The sequence below is a fragment of the Pipistrellus kuhlii genome, unplaced genomic scaffold, assembly GCF_014108245.1.
Source record: "Pipistrellus kuhlii isolate mPipKuh1 unplaced genomic scaffold, mPipKuh1.p scaffold_m20_p_9, whole genome shotgun sequence".
Taxonomy (NCBI): domain Eukaryota; kingdom Metazoa; phylum Chordata; class Mammalia; order Chiroptera; family Vespertilionidae; genus Pipistrellus; species Pipistrellus kuhlii.
The window spans coordinates 21307758-21328374 of record NW_023425595.1 but is presented as its reverse complement, the minus strand read 5'-3'; the positions used below and the strand labels follow the sequence as shown (position 1 = coordinate 21328374).

Sequence of the window (20617 nt, the reverse complement as noted above, 5' to 3'; positions counted from 1 at the left end):
TAGATGGGATTATAGCTTCCTTAGACAAATATTTCTAAGTGTTTACTAAGTGGCAGGTATTGTACTTAATGTTAAATGAAATAAATAGATGAATATACAAAATGGTCAATGGCCTCAAGATAAGTATGCTCAAGTCAAAAAGATAGGCAGCCAAATAACTAACTAATCTAATATAATCTAAAAGAGAATAAAATGGCCGAAACCGGTTTGGCTCAGTGGATAGAGCGTCAAAGGTCCCAGGTTCGATTCCGGTCAAGGGCATGTACCTGAGTTGCGGGTCCATCCCCAGTAGGGGGCGTGCAAGAGGCAGCTGGCCAATGTTTCTCTCTCATCGACGTTTCTAGCTCTCTGTCTATATCTCTCCCTTCCTCTCTGTAAAAAATCAATGAAATGTATTTTTTTAAAAAACAAAACAGATATGGAACGTGTACGTTGGTCAGGACCACGTTCTAAATTATTAAAAAAATAAAAAAATAAAAATAAAAGAGAATAAAATGAATGCTAAAGAGCAGCACATACATTGTGCTATGAAAGCACACAAAAAAAGGAGTAATTCTTCTGACTAGGCAAACAATGGCAACTTTCCTGAGGAGTGGTATTTGTGTCAGAAAATATGGGGAGAAATAAAGCAAGTAGAAGAAAACAACACAAAGAAAGAGAGTGAAGTATACATACCTAATTCTCTCATAGGACTGAAATTCAGAGTGCTTAGAAGGATGTAGTTAAAAATGAGGCTGGAAAAATGAGCTAAGATCAGAGTGAAGCCTGCCTTAAATGCCTAGGCACATATGTACATTTTTTCTATAAATATATATAGATTCACTAAGTTATTATGAGAATAACATACCTTCTATTTCATCTCACTGTCCAGACACACTAGGACTATGGGTCTCTCTCTCAATTCCTGAATGAGTGCTGAGTTTGCTTGCCTCTAATGCTCAGATTCCCTGAACCATGAGATTATAGACAAGACACTTCACACTGTGCCAGAACAAGGACTATGCCACCAGTATATCATAAGAAAGTATAAGGCAAGACATCAATACCAAAGTTCTCACCTTATAGGCCAGAGAACATTTCTTACCTACCCAAAGTTACAAATTGGTCAGAAGCAGAGCCAGGACAAGGCTTAGATCCTTGGTCATCTTACTCTTAATTTAATATTCCTTCTTTAACATTCCAGAACTTTGAAGAGATTTAGAGAGGAGAAGGTTGTGCAGGAGACAGATGCAAGTGTGCTAAATTAAAACTGTCTTAATAGATTTGCTATGGATAGATGTAATTTTCCAACATTTAACTTGTGGTATTCACAATTTTTAAAAATATATATTTTTATTGATTTCAGAGAGGAAGGGAGAGGGGAGAGAGATAGATAGAAACATCAATGATAAGAGAGAATCACTAATTGGCTGCCTCCTGCATGCCCACTATTGGGAATCGAGCCCACAAACCAGGGACCCTTCAGTCTGCAGGTCGATGCTCTATCCACTGAGCCAAACCAGCTGTGGTGTTCACAATTTTTTTGAGCTACAATAGCAATCAACAATGAGCAGGGTCATACATATATCTTCTCAAATAGGACATAACCTACGGTTTTCTTCAAATTGATAAATAACCCCTCCAGAATTTACACAGATTTATATGCAAAAGCTTACTCAGTATCTTCCTCCTTTGAGCAAGTTACAGGACTCACATCTTCTTCACATAACTGTTCATCACTCCTGGGCTTTGGTCTCACTTTCAGATCAGGGCTTGTATGAAGGGTACCAATCTTCTCAGTTGTTTTACGTACAAAGCTAGAAACACTGAAAGTCAAATACCAAAAAACTAACATGAAAAGAAATCTAATTATACAAAAAAATGAAAAATTCAGTACCTAGTTCTCTATGTTTCTATTAGTCCCAGAAAGGCAACTTGGACTTAATAAAAGAAAGACTGCTTACAGCAACTTCCCTAATCAACTATATATTTCACATAAGGTCCACATAAAATTTACAATATAATAATTTACTTCATTTACTAAACTGCTTTAAGTGCTAAATAAAAGGTCTTTAAAAAAAGAAAATGTCTTCAACTCCAGTCTGTGATATTTCTATCAATTTAAGAAAGAAGGCCATATGACCACCTGCTCCACCCTAGCCAGAGAATTAATAACATTTCTTCATGAAAGTCAGCTGCCAACTAGTCACGATATAATCTTCTTGATAAGCAAAATTTGTACCAGTAAGACAAATAAGCAGTTAAGTGGTTGTACAAAGTCTTCTCTCTCAAACTCAAATGCCAATCTTGGTCCCAGGGATTAGTTAGACTTCTGAAGTCTCCAATTCTGAGCCCAAACTGAGAAAGAATAAAAAATTGACTAATGATAGCCCTGGCCAGGTAGCTCAGTTGGTAAGAGCATCACCCCCAATAAACCTAGGTTAAGGTTTCAAACCCCAGTCATGGCACATATAAGATTCAATGAATAAATGCATAAATAAGTGCAACAACAAATCAATGTGGGGTTTTTTTCTCTCTCTCTATAAATAAGTGAATTTAAAAAATAAATAAATAAAAAGGAAAAGGCAATGACTAATGATATATGTAAACTGTTTCTATGAGGGATGAGAAAAATAACAGATTTTTAAACTTTTGCTGTCTGTGGGCTAAAAAATCGCATATATAACAACTCAAATATCCAGCTACTCAAAGAGGGAAGCTAAATTCCCCAAGATGGAAATGAGAAGTTAACAGTTCCATATAACAGATGATATGAGAAATAACCTAGAAACTTTGTTGTTGTTTTTTCTCATTTAAAATGTCTTTCCAGTCCTGGCTGGTGTGACTCAGTTGGTTGAGCATTATTCCACATATTGAAAGGTCACCAGTTCAATTCCCAGTCAGGGCACATGCCCAGGTTGCAGGGTTGACCCAGGGAAGCAATTGATCCATATTTTTCAATCTCTCTCCCTCTCACCTTCATCTCTCTAAAATCATTAAAATTGATGAAAAGCATTTTTTTTAAATCCTATATAATAAAAGCCCAATATGCAAATCAATCAAATGGTGGAACTACCAGTGCAACGGCCAGTTGCTTTGACATGCACTGACCACCAGTGGGCAGACGCTCAATGCAGGAGCTGGCCCCAGCCCAGCCAAGGCGGGTACCAGCAAGGACCCCTGATCAGCCAGCCAGTTGCCCCACAGATCAACCCTGATCACTGGCCAGGCTTAGGGACCCTACCTGTGCACAAATTTGGTGCACCAGGCCTCTAGTAAATAAAATAAAATGTTCTCATTCTCAGCACAAAAGTACCTAAATGGACAAAGAAAGTAAAGCCAGAATGGGATTAAACAACAAGACTAATTAGTTTACCTTTCCTTGACAGCCTGAAGAGACACAAGAGGAGATGGAGAGCGAAATGATAATGGAATGCCGAAGGGGAGAAATGTTTCATTCTTATCTGTCTCAAACGTCACTGGAACATGAGAAACATTGTCTGATGAATTAAATCAAGGGGGGGAAAACAAAATCTAATCATATGGGAGTTTTTTTAACCTTTAAAGAAATTCTGAAATAAACCAAAGGAAATAAAAGATTCAATACCAAAATCACAACTGACTCAGATACAAATGAGCAGAACACAGGTTTACAAGATGCATGGGATGGTCCACATATAAAACACTCAAGCAGGTACCTTCATCTTCCTACTAACCCTGAATCCCCACAAGTCAAAAAGGAAGTTTAAAGTTTCTATAAATCTCTTCTCAACAGTTCGGTCACAGGAATGCTCAAACATCAAAAAGTGTAGGCAATGGCCCCAAAATTGTAGTAATTTTTCAGTCCTAATGGAAAATAATTTGGTTAGTCAGATTAAAATTGCCCTGCTCTTCTGGTTAATGACCTCCTTTCTTAATCTTTCCAGCATTTTAATGCATGATTAAAATTAGGTAAATTAGGTACTTTATCAATATTAGCCTTAGCATGGGGGAGAGGTAACAACTACACACAAATCCACTCTTCTACTGGTGAGCAGATCTACAAGTCTGGATGGAAAGTCTATCAACATAATAAAAATTAACACTTTATAGGCAACTCTATGCATGAGATAATCCAGGCAAATAAAAGTGACAGAAATTTAGTGCTTCACATCTGCAACCAATAAAAGACAAACTCAGGCCCTGGCCAGTGTGGCTCAGTTGGTTGAGTGTTGTCCAGTGCACAAAAGGTTGTTGGTTCAATTTCCGATCAGGGTACTTGCGCAGATTGTGGGCTCATTCCTTGCTAGGGGGCATGTAGGAGGCAGCCGATCGATGTTCCCCTCTCACATCAATGTTTCTCTCTCTCCCTCTCCCTTTCTCTCTCTCTAAAAAGTCAGTAAACATATTAAAAAATATACACATACTAGTATATAAAAAGACACACTAATTACCTTCATTTCCATGTGAGCTGCAACACTGATCTGGCTGGTCCTCTTCTTGATGTGAGATGAATTCTTTAAGTCTCTCATCTTCTGAGAGGGTTTGGCTGTGAAGGGAACAAGTGTCTTCATCTGACTGACTGCCTCTTCTACTACTAATAATACGATAGATACCAGAGTCCAAGATGCTGAAACTTTCCTAAAAATGAAAAAGAATTCCAAAAAATCAAAGTAAAACTTTCCTTTATAACACAATGTAGCTTTTTAAGAGATAAGTCAATGGTAAAAGCAGCAAGTCAATAATAACAATTATGGCTTATTAGTACAAACTGGCGAACAAGGTCTAGGCTCCTGGCAGCTGGTCACAGCTAAGTGGGATCATGCTACCATATTTCTCTAGTTTGTCTCCATAAAGCCTGGCAATGAGAATGGGGACTGAAGGAGATAATCCTGAGCTGCACTAAAGCTCAAATTAGCATGAAGAATCTAAAATAATTGCATATTAGGAACAGAACAACTTAACTGCGCTGGAGGCTCTATGCGGTGCATTTGCAAAAAGAATATAATTAAAAATGACAAAGCAAAATGTGGCTCCAAGACAAACTTAAACGAATGCTTCATAGGGCTGTCCAGCAGCTAAAATAAAGCTCCCTTTGACCGCACTCCACCCCCACAAAAAAAAAAAAAAAAAAAAAAAAAATCTACTACTATATGGAAAGAAAGATAAGCTTTGGGATTCCAGAGGTGAGTAGAACCTAAAGTAAAAAATCTTACTGTACAGAAAAACCCATTAAAAGTGAGAATACCTACATGTGATGAAATGGAGCTTCTTCTGCTGCTGCAAGCTGAATCCAAAGGTTCAAATTTTAAGATTAATTCTTCTAGTTGAGAAATCAAATAACTATAGGTTGTGAGGTCCAGCTGAGATTTCAAGTGCTCCAATTTATCTACAGTCAACGATTTTCTTCCCTATTAAAAGGATAAGTATAAACCCAATAGAATAGCCTACTATATGTAACTATATTCAAATGGCCCATATATTTAAAGAGGTCTAACATAGAACATAAAACCTCAGAAGTGCTTTAAAAAAAGATTTAACAAGGGAGTAAAGATTTAATGAGAATTACCTTAGGAATTAAGACTTTAATTAGAATTTACTGTATGCACAATCATCCTCTTTAAAACAAAGTGTGAGCGCTAACTGGTTTGTGTCAGTGGATAGAGCATTGCCCTGTGCATTCAAGGGTCCCAGGTTCGATTCTGGTCAGGGGCATGTACATTGGTTGCGGCACATACCCAGTAGGGAGTATGCAGGAGGCAACTGATTGATGTTTCCCTCTCATCGCTGTTTCTAACTCTCTACCCCACTCCCTTTCTCTCTATAAAAAAATTAATAAAATATATATATTTTTAAAAATAAAAGAAAGTCTGAAATTCAAATAAATTTGTGAGTAAACTTGATTTTTTTTTTTAATGGAAAGTATGCCCTTTTTCTTACCCTCCACCCACCCCTAGATTTATTTATCATGTTTCCTTTGAGAATTCACCGCTGCTTTATCTGTAGTTCATATAGAAAGAGCTAGTTAAGCCAAGAAACTTTGTAGCACAATCTTGCAAGCTAGGATGGTTGTAACAACCCAGATGAATATGTAAGCTCTCTGACTCACTCTGCCAGCAATGAGAGAATTCTGGAAAAGACAGCAAGTGTGAGCAGCCAGGTTCCAAAGGCCTCTCCTGAGCAGGCGTTCCACACAGCGTTCCACAGATAAGAGGGAAAGATGCAAGATTTTCCCATTTAGATGCAAGCAGAACAGCTCATTCTTGAAGACAGCCACATCCTGAATATCTACAAAAGCCAAAGGGTGGGGTGAGTACACAGATGTTATCAGTAAACAAATATTCCTTTTCCATTTTTGCAAGCATTGAAATTATTCTAATAAATTCACTTTTTCATTAGGTTTGGCTTGATTGAATTTCATCTTTTTATATTTCATTTCAATAAAGAAATAATATTTTAGACACTATTCTAAAAAGAACAAAAATAAAAGAAACAGAAAAAGAAACGCATCTCTCTGATCCAAAGTCCTATTTTAAAATGCTATTTTCTGTGAAAGGAATTGGGACTTTAAAAGAGGACACTCGCCGAAACCGGTTTGGCTCAGTGGTAGAGCGTCGGTCTGCGGACTGAAAGGTCCCGGGTTTGATTCTAGTCAGGGGCATGTATGTTGGTTGCGGGCACATCCCCAGTAGGGGGTGTGCAAGAGGCAACTGGTAGATGATTCTCTCTCATCGATGTCTCTAACTATCTGTCCCTCTCTCTTCCTCTCTGTAAAAAAATCAATAAAATATATATTTTTTTTAAAAGAGGACACTCTACAGTAGAGACCAGACTATGACATTATGAGAGTTATCATCTAATGTCAAGCAATGGATTTTAACATACTATGTAAATAAACAAATAGTTTATAGAAAAATAAAAACAGAACATCATGAAAGTACTTAATGCAGACTATCACGAAAGAACTTTAAAAACTAGTTTTAATATCACTAACATGGTATCTAATAAGATGGTCCCATAGAAACAGTAAAATGGTGGTTTCCAGGGACTGGGGTTGTGGGGGAATTGGGATGTGTTGGTCAAAGGATACACACATGCAAAAGGAAGATGAATAAATTCTAGAGATCCAATGCACAGCCTTGTGATTATAGTAAAAAATACTGAATTATGTATTTCAATGTTGCCAAGCGATAAACCTTAAATGATCTTACCACAAAAGGTGGTAATCATATTGCAATACATAAATGAACCAAACCAACACACTGTACAACCTTAAACATATACAATGTATGTGTTGATTTTTAGAAGTCTAAAAAGGAGAAACAAATTAGTTTTCATGGGATACTCCTTAGGGTACTTAATCCATAAGAAATCAATGCTGATCAGAATCAATAAGTAATGGTTTCTCTCTTTTTATATTTTTACAAAGCAGAAAATGACCCAAAAGTCAAATATACTTCCTGAGAAGCAAGCTAAAAAAGCTAAATTTCCTCCATTTTTGGTTTTAATCAAAAGAATACATAGATTGATTTTCTCTGTTTCAGTCATTTACAATGGCTATTGTTCCCATAAGGACTTTTTGAATCCCAAACTATTGAGACACAAAACAGGAGTTAAAGCAAGACTTCCAACAGGAGTAAAAATTCAGGATAAGTAGAGGGGAGAAATTTAACCCATTCAATCCTAAACAGTAGTTACTAATATTTAAGAATAAATAAAAACTATATTTAAAAGTTATCCCTAACTGGTTTGGCTCAGTGGATAGAGTGTAAGCCTGTGGACTCAAGGGTTCCAGGTTCGATTCTGGTCAAGGGCATGTACCTTGGTTGCAGGTACATCCCCAGTAGGGGACGTGCAGGAGGCAGCTGATCAATGTTTCTCTCTAATTGATGTTTCTGACTCTCTGTCCCTCTCACTTCCTCTGTAAAAAATCAATAAAATATATTGTTTTTAAAAAGTTTAAAAGGCATAAAGAAATAAATAAGCACAAATTCAGAAATGTATGTTTGCGAATTACCTTATAAAGGGAAACATCTATGATATTAATGTTTAAAAGGAATGTCACCTTGTTCTTTTTTTTATATCTTACACTACAAGAGAATCCTCCTATAATAATTCAATCTTTCACAAGCATGGGATTGTAAGTTACATAAGGACAATATAATTACCTTTGACTTCACTCCAAAGAAGAACCTGAACATTCTGAGGAACGAAAATATAAATTCCTCTTTCTGTCCAAGTTAACACACAATGCTCACTGCAAAAGAAAATGGAAGGAATCAAGAAAATTCTAGTTTGCTCAGACACCAAAAGAGCTTGAAGAGCTTCTTGATCAAAATTGGACACACGGCCTCGACCACTCTTGTCATCTAACGAAAAATTTCCCTCGCGAAATTTCTCAAACCAACGCTGGCATTTTCTGGCGCTAACTGCATCTTGACCAAGAGCACTACAGATGTTTTTTGCAGCCTCACTTGCTTTTCTTCCTAATTGGAACTCGTAAAGCATGCAGTGCCGAATATGCTCTTCATCCGCCATCTTCTTAGCCCTAGTTTTGCAACAAAAACCAAACCAAACACAAACTTTTTCAAGCAAAACTTGTTAACTGCACTTCACACGTTCTGTAGATACCACGTGTTTGAAGGTTATGTCAATACAAGTCAACGCCAAGCAAGATTTTAAACGAATGTTTAAAAACGACATTAATTATTACTAGACCCGATAATATGGTCAGAATCCTAGTCCAAAGAAGGTAAAATTAGAAGGCTGCCTTCAGGAGCCAAAGGAGAAAATAATGAGAGGCCAGAGGATCCCTGAGTAAAAAGATACAGGATCATGATTTTGATACTAAACTTGATATTCAACTTGGAAAGATCCCTTAGGAGTAGCAAACTAGATTAGATTGGGGGTGGTGATTAGGGAATAGATAAGAGCTGATACTTTATAATTTATATATCCCTCTTTCCCTTATCCCTTCACTGATAACAGACTGGGACACAAGCCTAACAGCATTGTTTAAGAAGGGAAAGTGATACCAATGTACTAAAAAAGAAAGTATAAAATATGCTTTCTTGTAGGATTTGTGGGTATAACAGTAATGATTACCACAAGACACAAGCATACAGGTAGGAAATAATAGAAAACAAAGGCTCTCCTACTCATGGCTTCTCAAAAAAAAATCTTATAGTTGAATTCTTTAATTAAGCTATTCTTTGAGAGCCTTATATGTGTTTTGCACCGCACCCACAGTAAAAGAGTTGACAACCTGGTGCTGGGATGAATACAGTGAAATAGTGGTGGTGATGAAGGAATGAATAAGATGTGACAACAGTGCACAGGAATACGTGCCTAGTCTAAGCAGCATTAGGAGTCGGCAAAAGCTTCAAAATGGCATTAATTATTGCTTACACTGAGACATAGGCAGAGGCAGATCATGAAGGGCTTTGTTTGGTATGACAGAAGCTGTAATGAGAACTTAATTTATTTATTTTTTATGTATTTTATTGATTTTTTACAGAGAGGAGGAGAGAGGGATAGAGAGCTAGAAACGTCGATGAGAGAGAAACATCGACCAGCTGCCTCTTGCACCCCTCCTACCGGGGATGTGCCCGCAACCAATGTACATGCCCTTGACCGGAATCGAACCTGGGACCTTTCAGTCCGCAGATCGACGCTCTACTACTGAGCTAAACCGGTTTCGGCTGTAATGGGAACTTTAAATAGCTTTTACTCAAAGGAATAATAGCTCTCCCAGGAGAACAGCAAACTGTAGCCTCGTTATTAGAAAACATATTTTTGGGTAAGGGACTTCCTCATACCCCATACATTACAGTCCACAAATATTTATTAACTGTCTATATATGCCAGGCACTATACCAAGCACTGAGAATAAATAGTAAATAAAACAGAAATGGCACCCTCATGAAGTTTACTAAGAGTAAGACAGGCATATATACTGCATGCATATGTAATTTTATATTGTGATAAGAGCCATAAAGAAAGAGTTTTTAGTATGCTTTATCTAATTGTGAACAAAAAAATAACTGTCTCCAGTAACTTTCAGGATACTTTATAATTTACTTTTAAATACTTCAGTGTAGGTAGTGAGACACATACATACATAAGTTAGGAGCAATTAGTTAACATTTCAAGGGTTTAAAAAAAATCACATTCTAAGAACACTTAGCCTTTGAAAAACCCCAATCAGGAGTCTACACTTCAGGGAACCTATAGTCAGCTCTAAATAATATTCTCTGAATCTGCATTAGAGACCTTATGCATTGGCCAAATGTTTTCCATTATTGAAATAAGTAGCGTTCCAGACACATAGATTTGGCTGGAAATCACACTGGCATCCCCATGTTTGCAGAACAAGGTGTAAGAATTGGCAAGCCCAGCAGCTGACAGCCTTTAGTAGCACTCTGGGTTGCCACTTAATGACGGACTTTTGCACTGAATCCAGTAGAAGGATAACTGAACCCTGATATTAAAAGATGGCCAGATGAATCTACCTCAGGTGGATCTTTCATGGAAGGCACTTGTCAGAATACCTAAAGGACTGAGAGACGAAGCTTCACCAAGCTTACAAGAACAAGTTTTACAATTACTTTTGTCCTTGCCTACTAAGAATTAAAATTTTATTAAAAAAATATTTAAAAGGTAACTGCCCTTGAGCAAGAAACAAAAGGAAAAAGTTGTGTGTGTGTGTGTGTGTGTGTGTGTGTGTGTGTGTGTGTGTTTTAAGGATCAAATGGAGAAACTTACCTAAGATGCAAGAGTTTGGGGAAAGACAAAGACTGGGAGGACCCAACTGTGTGGTCATACTGAGGTTCTGATCTAGGAAGTAAACACACCCATTAGTGATTTCATCACAACAGGAAAGCATGTTTTCCCTCCATAGGAAAATTTTTGCCTCCAAACACACCCAAATGCCTAATTACATGTGCCCTTATTCAATTTGCTTTAAATTATATGAAAGATAATTGGTGAAAAAGACTTTTTGGTTTCTCTGAATTTTTTAAGGCATAATCTTTAACACATATAGAATATCATGTGTTAACATCTCCATGAAAGTTCGTCAAATACTTCCCACCAGCCATACAAATCATTACCTTACCTGAGAGTAATCACAGGGAGAGGTGGTGATGAGAGGAGTTTCTTAAACTGATGTGTACTTATAACTTCCCCATCAAAGTTCACTTCCCACATTCTGGAGCCAGGACGAGCACAATATATTAGAGGTTGCTGGCCCACAGCACACCTTCCAGGGAAGAAACAAGCTCCATATTCTCCATCTCTTTCTTTGTTTCCAATTTTCCAAAATTTTTCTCTAATACCCAAAAAGGAAAAGAAAGCATGTTTGACTACAAAAGTCAAAAATAATAGCACTACAAATCAGCATGGAATAATGTGAGAGAATCAACTATCAGCTGCCTCTTGCACAGCCCGTACACACACTTCAACCCGGGCACGCCCTTGACAGGAATCCAACCCTGGACTCTTCAGTGTGCAGGCCGATGCGCTATCCACTGAGCCAAACCAGCTAAGGCTCAGCCAAATTTCTGAATTGGAACATTTGATAAACTTGAAAACCTACAGGTGAAAAATAATTAAGAACTTTGTGAAACTAACAAGTATTTTATAAAATCTCAAAGGGTGGAGTTAATGGCCAAAGGTCCAATGTCAAAGGCTGTATTAGAGGTAACTGAGGTAGCAGGAAGGGCACAGAACCAGCTAGGCCTCAGCTTTCTGATCTACAAAAATTAAAGGGTGACACAAGATGAGTTCCAATTCTGTAAGTCTAACCTCACCACTGAACTATAGTCTGAAATAAGTCTGTAGCAAGTGCATCATCCTTCCTACTGATTGCATGTAAACTGACCACTTATATCTCAAAGTCTTGCCTCTCTGCTATCCAGCCAGGTTCTCTGATACCAGACACCTGCCACCTGCTATAACTGGCCTCCTTCCCATGTGCCTTTCTTATCCCAAGAAATAAAAGCAAAGTACATCTCTCTTCATCCTTTCCTCTACCATCCCTGACAATCAGCACACATTTCTTCAAACCTTTTGGAATAAATATCCTCCTGCTTTCTCAAATAGCAGTCTCCTAAAATACATGAACCCCCAGAAATACAGACTTTCAAGACTAAATAGTTCTTAAGAAACCAATTTCCAAACCCTGATTTTCTCTATGTACACTTTCTTAAAATGACGTGAGAACCCACCTACTCAGTGTGGCATTTAAAGCTGTCATTCTCAGTGTGGTGCCAAGTAAACAACATTTTTCCCACAACTCCTCTACTTAACCCAGATTGGCAAGTTCTAGAATATGCTGATGTCTTTGTCATTTTTCCTCTAAGGGCTGTTCCTTCCTGCTAGAATATCCTCCCAGCACCTCTTCTTCCAGATTTTATTTACTGAAAATCCTCATCAAAATTACTGGAGCTGGCTAGTAGATTCACTATACTATTCTCTCTTCTTTTGTGTATGCCCAAAATTCTCCCAAAAGTATTTTTAAATGGGAAGGTCCTGAGGAATTTTTGCAGGGAGGGGGTAGGGGGGCTAAGGGGAAAGAAAGAGAGCCAGTGAAAATTTCCCTGCAGTGAGAATGGCTGAGGAACTTCGGCACAGTGATATATAATATTCATTTCAAGCTGTTTCCTATCTGTTCTGGTATCTCACAGACACCTCTTATATATTCTTTTGCCATTCATTGGACCTTTGCTCTACCTTTGAGATTTTAGTTGAATATTTGTCAGCTTCACAATTTCTTAATTATTCTTCATCTAATTTTACACTTTAGTAAAATTACATTAAATATACAACAAATTCAATTAAGGAAGCTTCTGATTCCCCATATTAAAACAAGCCTTATTTTGCCTTTCTTCATGGCACTTAGATCATGCTTCAGAGAGAGTTAACAGTTCTCTTAGTCACCCACTTGACTGAATCAGTATCCTCTATCTCTTCTCTACTCTCTAACATCAGCTTGCACACAGCTGGTTCCTAATGAATATCTGTATAATTAAATTGAGGGGATTGGGTTAGACTATTTTTAAGTCCCTTCCAGTTCTTAAATTCTGTATATCCTATGACACGTGGTTAGTCAATATACCTTTCAGTGTCACACAAGAAGGATCGAGTGAGTGAAGATACAAGCAGTCTTCCATCCAAATAATCTAACTGGACAACACAGGAGTCAACTGTTGTTATTGTCTGAACAGGAAACATCACAAAGGTAGCAGCTGCCTAAAAGGAACATAACAAAGAAATACAGTTTATTTATCATTACATATACCCATAATCTCCTTCTCTACCTTTTAAATGTAAATGCCTTGGATAGCAAAATAAAAACTCTTAAGGGACCAAAATTTGATTTGCCTGTTGGAATATCAAAGTTATGTGAAATAAATTGGTACACAACTGCAGAAGAGAAATCTTAAGGCTCTCTTAGTGATGATCCAAACTGAGAGTTGGAATAAAAAGATGAAGCAAGTTTTCAAATATGTAAGGAAATTTTTAATTTGTAGACAGAATTCTCCCTTTGGAAGAAAGACAAATTAGGGCTGTACTATGTGTCAGGTTCCAATTATATTTTGGATCAAAACTATAAAGAATCAAGTGATAACATTGATGGGTCATTACGAACAAACCAGAAGAATATTATGACATGGTAATTAAAATAATTTAGCCAAAGGTAGTTAGATCTCTTTTCTGCCAGGATCCTATATGGAAATAAGGGATGAAAAGACAAGTTCCCCACTTCCAATATAATAAATAACCTTTGGAGGAGAGAGATAGTGCAAAGCTGGCTTAATGACAGACTGGAGCATTCTGGTAGGATAACCTGAGACTCAACCCTTCCATCCCAACAGTAACTGTGACACACATGAAGTCTGGGATCCTCCACAGCTGAGCACAATCCAGGAGGTGCCTTTAAGATTCCATTCACACCATCCTCAGAAAAAATATGGCTAGACCTATGAATTTCTTCTACCCTTACAAAGGAGCCTGGGCAATTGAAGCCATTTTATTCACACAACTAATAAATTGGCATCTTTCTTAACAGCCTAGTATTAAATAATGCGTTATTTAAGTTATCCATACGGATAAATTATGAAGTACTAAACCGTCAAAGCATAAATTACTGAAGTTAGCTCACAGAAGCCATTTGCAACAGTATCAAGCTAAACCAGACTCCCATATGTACTACATACTAACAAGTCTCTCAAAATTAATATTCTTGATTCTAGATCAGTCCCCCCAAAATTTCGGTAGATAAAATTGTGTTCTTTGTTTGAAATTCTGTGACATAACACCTTTAATCTCACCCACATATGCAAATAACTGGACCGATTCTTACCCTTGCTTGTTTAGAAGTGGTGAGTTTGATGGCTGAAACTTTCCCCATATGATCACCTACAAAAACTCTAAGAATTGCTGTATCCCAACAGAGAGCTGTAACTTTTCGGCCCTTGTGTTCTGAAGACACAGAAATTCGTTCTGGTTTCCCACGACGCTCTTGATTTAATTCCCAAACAACTACAAAACCTTGACTGCAAAGATTGAGACAAAGAAGCAAATTTTTGGCAATGGTGAAAAAGGTACAATTTAACTGCATCACAGTATCAACTATACTAAATATATATGTAAACTTGTTCTTTAGAAAAGAGGAAATAGAAAGTCAAGGTATTTATTTCCTTGCATTAGTCCACCAATCCAACATATAAGAACTCAGATGTTCTAAATTATCTGTTACCTTGCTCTTTTAAGACCACTGAAATGTTGTTGCTTCATTTTAGCATTTTCCACAAACACTAGGGTAACTGACTGTCCATCCTGGTTTGCTGGGGAATGAGAGGTTTCCCAGGACACAGGACTTTCAGTGATAAAAGTGAGACAGTCCTAGGCAAATCAGGATGGTTGGGCACCCTACACACAGCTACATTTGTTAGTTTAAAATGCATCTGGATAAGGTCAGATAGTTTTTAAACAGTTTCTCACCTGGTAGCTACAGCAACATAATCATCATCATGTGGACAACAGGCAACCTGAGAAATTGCTCCTTCCTAGAGCACAAAAAGGAAAATTAGGCAGTTTCACAAAAATGGTATTTTTTCACTTTTAAATCTCAAGTTTTATATTTTTCTTTTATTCCAAATGATTATTCATAATGGAGAAATTGGCATTTATGAAAGACACTCCGAATGGTATATGACAGCTATCCTTCATCTTACCCTATGTGAAAGGAAGAGCCTGTGCTTCCAGCCTTCCTTTTGAATGAGGTTGAGACCTCCTCCTGAACTGCCAAAGGCCAACCATTTCCGAGATACAGCTATGCTCGTGCACTAAAACATGTAAACAGACAAGAATGAGTTCACCACAGTCATTTAATCAAACAAACTATGCACTAGAAATAAATACTGAGGATCTGTGTACCAGGTTCTTCTCCCAGCCACCCCCTGCCCAGTTGGATACCACATAATGGCATTCATGCTCTCATTCTAATATACTGAAAAATATACAAGAAGGAACATTTTGGCTTTTTTTATTTATTTAATATATTTTATTGATTTTTACAGGGAGAAAGGGAGAGGGATAGAAAGTTAGAAATATCGACAAGAGAGAAACATCAATCAGCTGCCTCCTGCACACTCCCTACTGGGTATGTGCCTGCAATCAAGATATATGCCCTTAACTGAAATCGAACTTGGGACCCTTGAGTCCGCAGGCCAACACTCTAGCCACTGAGCCAAACTGGTCAGGGCCATTCTGGCTTTAAATTGTTAATTTTTGAATCTCAAAATGGCCAAACAGGCTCAATTATATGAATGAGTAATTCATCTTTTGTGTAATTTAGCTTGGCTATTCCAACGCTGACCTCAATGATGGAGGATAAATTACGTCTCCAGGGATACATCACCACTTTAATCATTTGTTCACTTCAATAATTTCGCACTCGTATAAGCAACATAAACATCCAAAGCTTTTAGAGCAAGTGAGACTTCGGAGGACACAGATAAAGGTTACTACGTATTATTTTTCCCTACACCCTCGCTCTCCTCATCCACCAGAGAAAGCAGCGGTCATGCTGTAACAGTGGTAAAATTGTTGCTTGGTTGACACACAGACTTTCCCATCCCTTTTCAACCTTGCTGCTTTCCGCCACAGAAGCTAGAGAACCTAAATGTTCACTTGCCCAGTTTCTCATGCAGTTATGGGTAGTCATGTGGTTCAAATCCAGCTAATAAAACTAAGACGAAAGCCCTACCTTCCCAGATAAAAGGCAGAGTCCAAAAACGAAGAAAGCCTTTATATTTGGCCCCCTTTTTCTTGCTTGAGATACTAATGGAAACATCAAGATTGGAGCCAGGATACTTATCTTGCAACTGTGACTAAAAACCAACATATGGATGATGGCAGAACAGAAAAATGAAGAGCCTGGGTCCTCAGGGAAATCACTGGGCCACAACACTAAACCCAGAAATACTAACCTCCAACAAGGTTAATAGCATCACTTATGCTTACGCCACTATTGGTAAGGTATTCTATAACTTGCAGCTAAAAACATGTCTGCTATCGGCCCTTATAATTGTTGCTCATATTATTTTGCCCGTTACTTCCTATTCTCCCTTTGCTCAGAGGCTAAAATGGTACTTAGGGTAAGAGCAAAAGTGTAAAAATAAAACTTTTAAAATTGGTTATGATCGCTTCTCGGCCTTTTGGCTAAGATCAAGTGTAAAATTGGTTATGAGACTTGTTCTGTAACGTGTTATTCCTGAGTTTATCAAAAGAACTCAGGATTTGAAGGAAGCACATAGAGATAATGACTTATGCTACAGAGCTAATAACTTTTGCTCTGTTCCCTAAATGGATGTACATCAAATTCCTTGTTTTGGAATGAGTTTAGTTTAACAGCAGAGGTTCATGTTGCTCAAAACTCATAAATACTATTTTATTTTCAATCAAATACATTACTTTCTAAGAGAAGACGGAAAGAAAGATTACTGGGGGGGTGAGGGGGGTGAATCAGCAATTAATACCATGGTTTCCAAGGACAAGAAAGAATTAAAATGATAGCTCAAAAAAATAAAACAAGAAAGAGCTATGAACATGCCATACAGACAGTAATGCTTAATACTAACTAGTATTACCTGAGGCACATGTAACAGCACACAAACATATGAATATAAATGTGAGTCATTCATATCAAGAAATTCACCTTTAGACGACTTGAGTCCAGCCTTAGGGCTGAAAGTAATGGATCCAGAGAATCAAACTCTGCCAGAACATGGGTGTAGGACTCCGGGATGACTGGCACAAAAGTCATTTAGCTGGAAAGGTGAAACTATGTTGAGTGATAGGCACAGGATTCCTGAATTAAACCTGTAAAAACATAATTTAAGAAGCTCAGCACTCACTTGACATGCATTTAATGAGTATGTAAAGAACACAGGGAAGAAAGGGACAAGAATCCCTACTCTGGAGGTGTTCAGCCTTTAGGTGGGAAGAAAACATGCATGGGTAACATGAAAACATCAGCTTGTACTGCATCATTTCCTGATTCTAAACCTCCCAGAATAAGGCCAGATTCTCAGGGCCCTCCATAATCCTACTGGACTCATCGAACAGTGTGAGAAGGTAGAATGGACACTGCAGGATTTTTTTTTTAAATATGTTTTTTTTATTAATTTTAGAGAAGAAAGGCAGAGGGAGAAAAGGAATAGACACATCAATCAGCTCCTCCTGCATGCCCCCTACTGAGGATCGAGCCTGCAACTCTGGCATGTGCCCTGACCTCGAATCAAACCCCGACCTCCTGCTTCATCGGTCGACACTCAACCACTGAGACACCATCTAGGCAACATTGCAAGATTTACGAGGAAAACTGATCAAGCTCCTCTACAGTAAAATAGCAACCCTAGCTGCATTTAAGTTGTAAATCATCTTCTGTCTTTAAGTGTCTCTCATTAAAGAGCAATTTTCCTTATTAAAGGGTAATTTTCAAAAAAGGCTTCTAACTATAAATCCTTATCAGCAAATTCAATGGATATCAGTCAACAATTTAATAGTGCTTAAAGGAATAGCCTTCTGGATCTCTTTCCCCTGCCTATCAGGAGCTCATAAGTACCTGCTGAATGAATAAATGAATGCACCTACTAAGTAAGTGAGAAGTCAAGTGCAGGTAATTACAGAGTGAGGAGGAATAAGAGCTTGAGTAAGAAACCTGATAGGAAGGTAGCAAATGCCAAATACCCAAAGAGGACTTTGTAAACTAAAATAAGAGTTCTTAACTGTTCAACAACTCTCAAGTATGCAGTTTTGTCAAATTGCATCAATTTCCAAGAAAGGAAATAAATAAAAGTTAAGAAAAGTCTATCCTTAATTTTAAATTTTCCCAATTCTGTTACCTGCCAAATTAAGAACATAAAGCAAATACTTACCCTGGCCGGGGAGCTTAGTTGGTTAGCGAGTCGTCCTTATATGTCAAGGTTGTGGGTTCAATCCCTAGTTAGGGCATATACAGTCAATGAATGGAATAAGTGGAACAACAAATCAATGTTGCTCACTCACTCGCTCGCTCGCTCTCCTTTCCTGTCTCTAAAATCAATGAAAAAAATTTACAGAAATAATTGCTTATACTTGTTTTTTCATTATTTACAGTTTGTGTTTTTTCAGAGACTCATAAATTCACTCATTCATTTACTCAACAAATATGTACATAGCACAAACTACACTGAGTAGCCAGATTATTATGATCTCTGAACGCATAATAATCTGGCCACTAAGTTATATCCTGTATAACAAAAGGCTAATATGCAAATTGTCCCTTCGACCAGGAGTTCGACCAACAGGCAGGCTGGCCAACTGCCCATGTCCCCTTCCCCTGGCCAGGCTGGCCAGACCCCACCCATGCACGAATTCATGCAAATATGTATATGTATATGTATATGTATATGTATATGTATATGTACACACACACACTGAGTGGCCAGATTATGTGTTCAGAGATCATAATAATCTGGCCACTCAGTGTATGAGTCAGGCACTGTTCTAGATCCCAGGGACAACAAAAGAAGACAAAAGTCTTAACACTCATGGAGTATACCTTCTAGTGACAAAGCACATACAAGCTTCAGATATTTTTATTGCATACACATAATATAGACTTATTTTCTAGCAGATATTTCAGGTTTGGCTCCAGATCACCATAATAAAGTGAGTACAGCAATAAAATGAGCCAATCTTTTTACTGGTGGAAGGGCTTGTCTTCAATTTAAAAAAAAACAAAAACAAAAAAAAACACTCAATATCTGTGGAGCACAATAAAGCAAAGTACAATAAAGTGAGGTATGTCTATACTTAAAACATTTGAGAATTCCTGACAGAATAAAAATCTTTTTTTTTTCCACTCATTCATTTTATTGAGTACTTAGTAAAATATGAGGCATAGCAATGGGAACAGGACAAATAAAATACCAGAAACCAATCACTTTAAATTCAAATAGGAGGGGGGAAAAGAACAAATCTCACATAAACATGCACATCTTTCACAAGGACAACATATGCAAAATGCTATGTTGGAACTTAAAACAACAGAGATAATCACTAATTCAAAGGAACCATGGAAAACTTCCTAAGGGAAGTAGCCCTGGTAACTGAGTAGGCTCTTATCAGAAGAAAATGGGTGAGGGTAGCAGATTGGGCAGCAATAAGCAAAGATATATAGAATATGTTTGGAGAATATAAGTTTAATCTTTGGTTGAAACACAGGATCCAATGGAATAATGAAAGATAAAGCTGGAATAGCAATTCAAGCACAAGTTACAAAACACTTTGAATCTCAAACCAAGGAACCTGAACAAATTTTAATTTGGAAGGCAACAAAGGTATTGAAAAATTTGTGTTGGATGATCACTTAATTTCTGTGAAGTCCTGTGGGTAGATATGTGAGAAGGATGGAGAGTGACGAAGTAAAGATAAGGCTTTTTCAATTAATAAAGAAATCTGCTGGAAAGAAAACAAACTCTTGGCTTTCTGACCAGGCAAAACTCAAAACATTTTAGGTACTAGCTAAAAGAAAAAAGTCTCTAAAATGAAATGATCTGGATATAAAATGAAATGATCTGGATATAAAAAAGATAAAACCACAATATAAGAAGGACTGACCATCAAGACCACAGTATCACCGAAACCGGTTTGGCTCAATGGATAGAGCATCGGCTTGGAGACTGAAGGGTCCCAGGTTTGATTCCGGTCAAGGGCATGTACCTTGGTTGCAGGCATATCCCCAGTAGGGTGGGGGGGTGCAAGAGGCAGCTGATCAATGACTCTCTCTCATCGATGTTTCTAACTATCTCTCTCCCTTCCTCTCCCTTCCTCTCTGTACAAAATCAATAAAATATATTTAAAAAAAAAAAAAAAGACCACAGTATCGATCTCTTCTACTTGTAATCTTCAAACTGCGGTTGATTGGCCATTTGGCCTTGATCTCATTGAAGAGAAAATGCCCTGGAAGTTATGATTTAATGGAGTAAAAAACTATTTTGTTCTTAAGATTTAGTGGAGATAAGGATGGAAAAGAAACAGCATAAGCAATATCAGTTCTCAAGAGCAGTTTTTCTGTAATTCTCCATAGTTTTTTTTTAAGCTTTAT

At 37.5% G+C, this 20617-nt stretch overlaps 1 protein-coding gene across 7 annotated transcripts in view; it reads right to left on the bottom strand.

Annotated features, from left to right (window-relative positions):
- The window catches only part of HPS5 (HPS5 biogenesis of lysosomal organelles complex 2 subunit 2), a 35873-nt gene that overhangs the window by 14090 nt on the left and 1166 nt on the right, over positions 1-20617 (bottom strand). For 3 of the 7 annotated variants that reach the window (XM_045578009.1, XM_045578007.1, XM_045578008.1), the window contains exons 2-15: positions 18405-18561; positions 17183-17346; positions 15198-15308; positions 14965-15029; positions 14324-14516; positions 13076-13209; positions 11075-11287; positions 10723-10794; positions 8127-8215; positions 6068-6246; positions 5211-5369; positions 4413-4599; positions 3356-3479; positions 1656-1805 (exon numbers count right to left, since the gene is read on the bottom strand). In XM_045578009.1, the coding sequence (XP_045433965.1) occupies positions 1656-1805; positions 3356-3479; positions 4413-4599; positions 5211-5369; positions 6068-6246; positions 8127-8215; positions 10723-10794; positions 11075-11287; positions 13076-13209; positions 14324-14516; positions 14965-15029; positions 15198-15308; positions 17183-17290 (1784 nt within the window). In that variant the 5' untranslated portion in view covers positions 17291-17346; positions 18405-18561. Of the gene's footprint in view, positions 1-1655; positions 1806-3355; positions 3480-4412; positions 4600-5210; positions 5370-6067; positions 6247-8126; positions 8216-10722; positions 10795-11074; positions 11288-13075; positions 13210-14323; positions 14517-14964; positions 15030-15197; positions 15309-15841; positions 15961-17182; positions 17347-18404; positions 18562-20617 lie in introns of those variants that run through there. The other 4 variants (XM_036426724.2, XM_045578011.1, XM_045578010.1 and 1 more) reach the window with 4 other exon arrangements.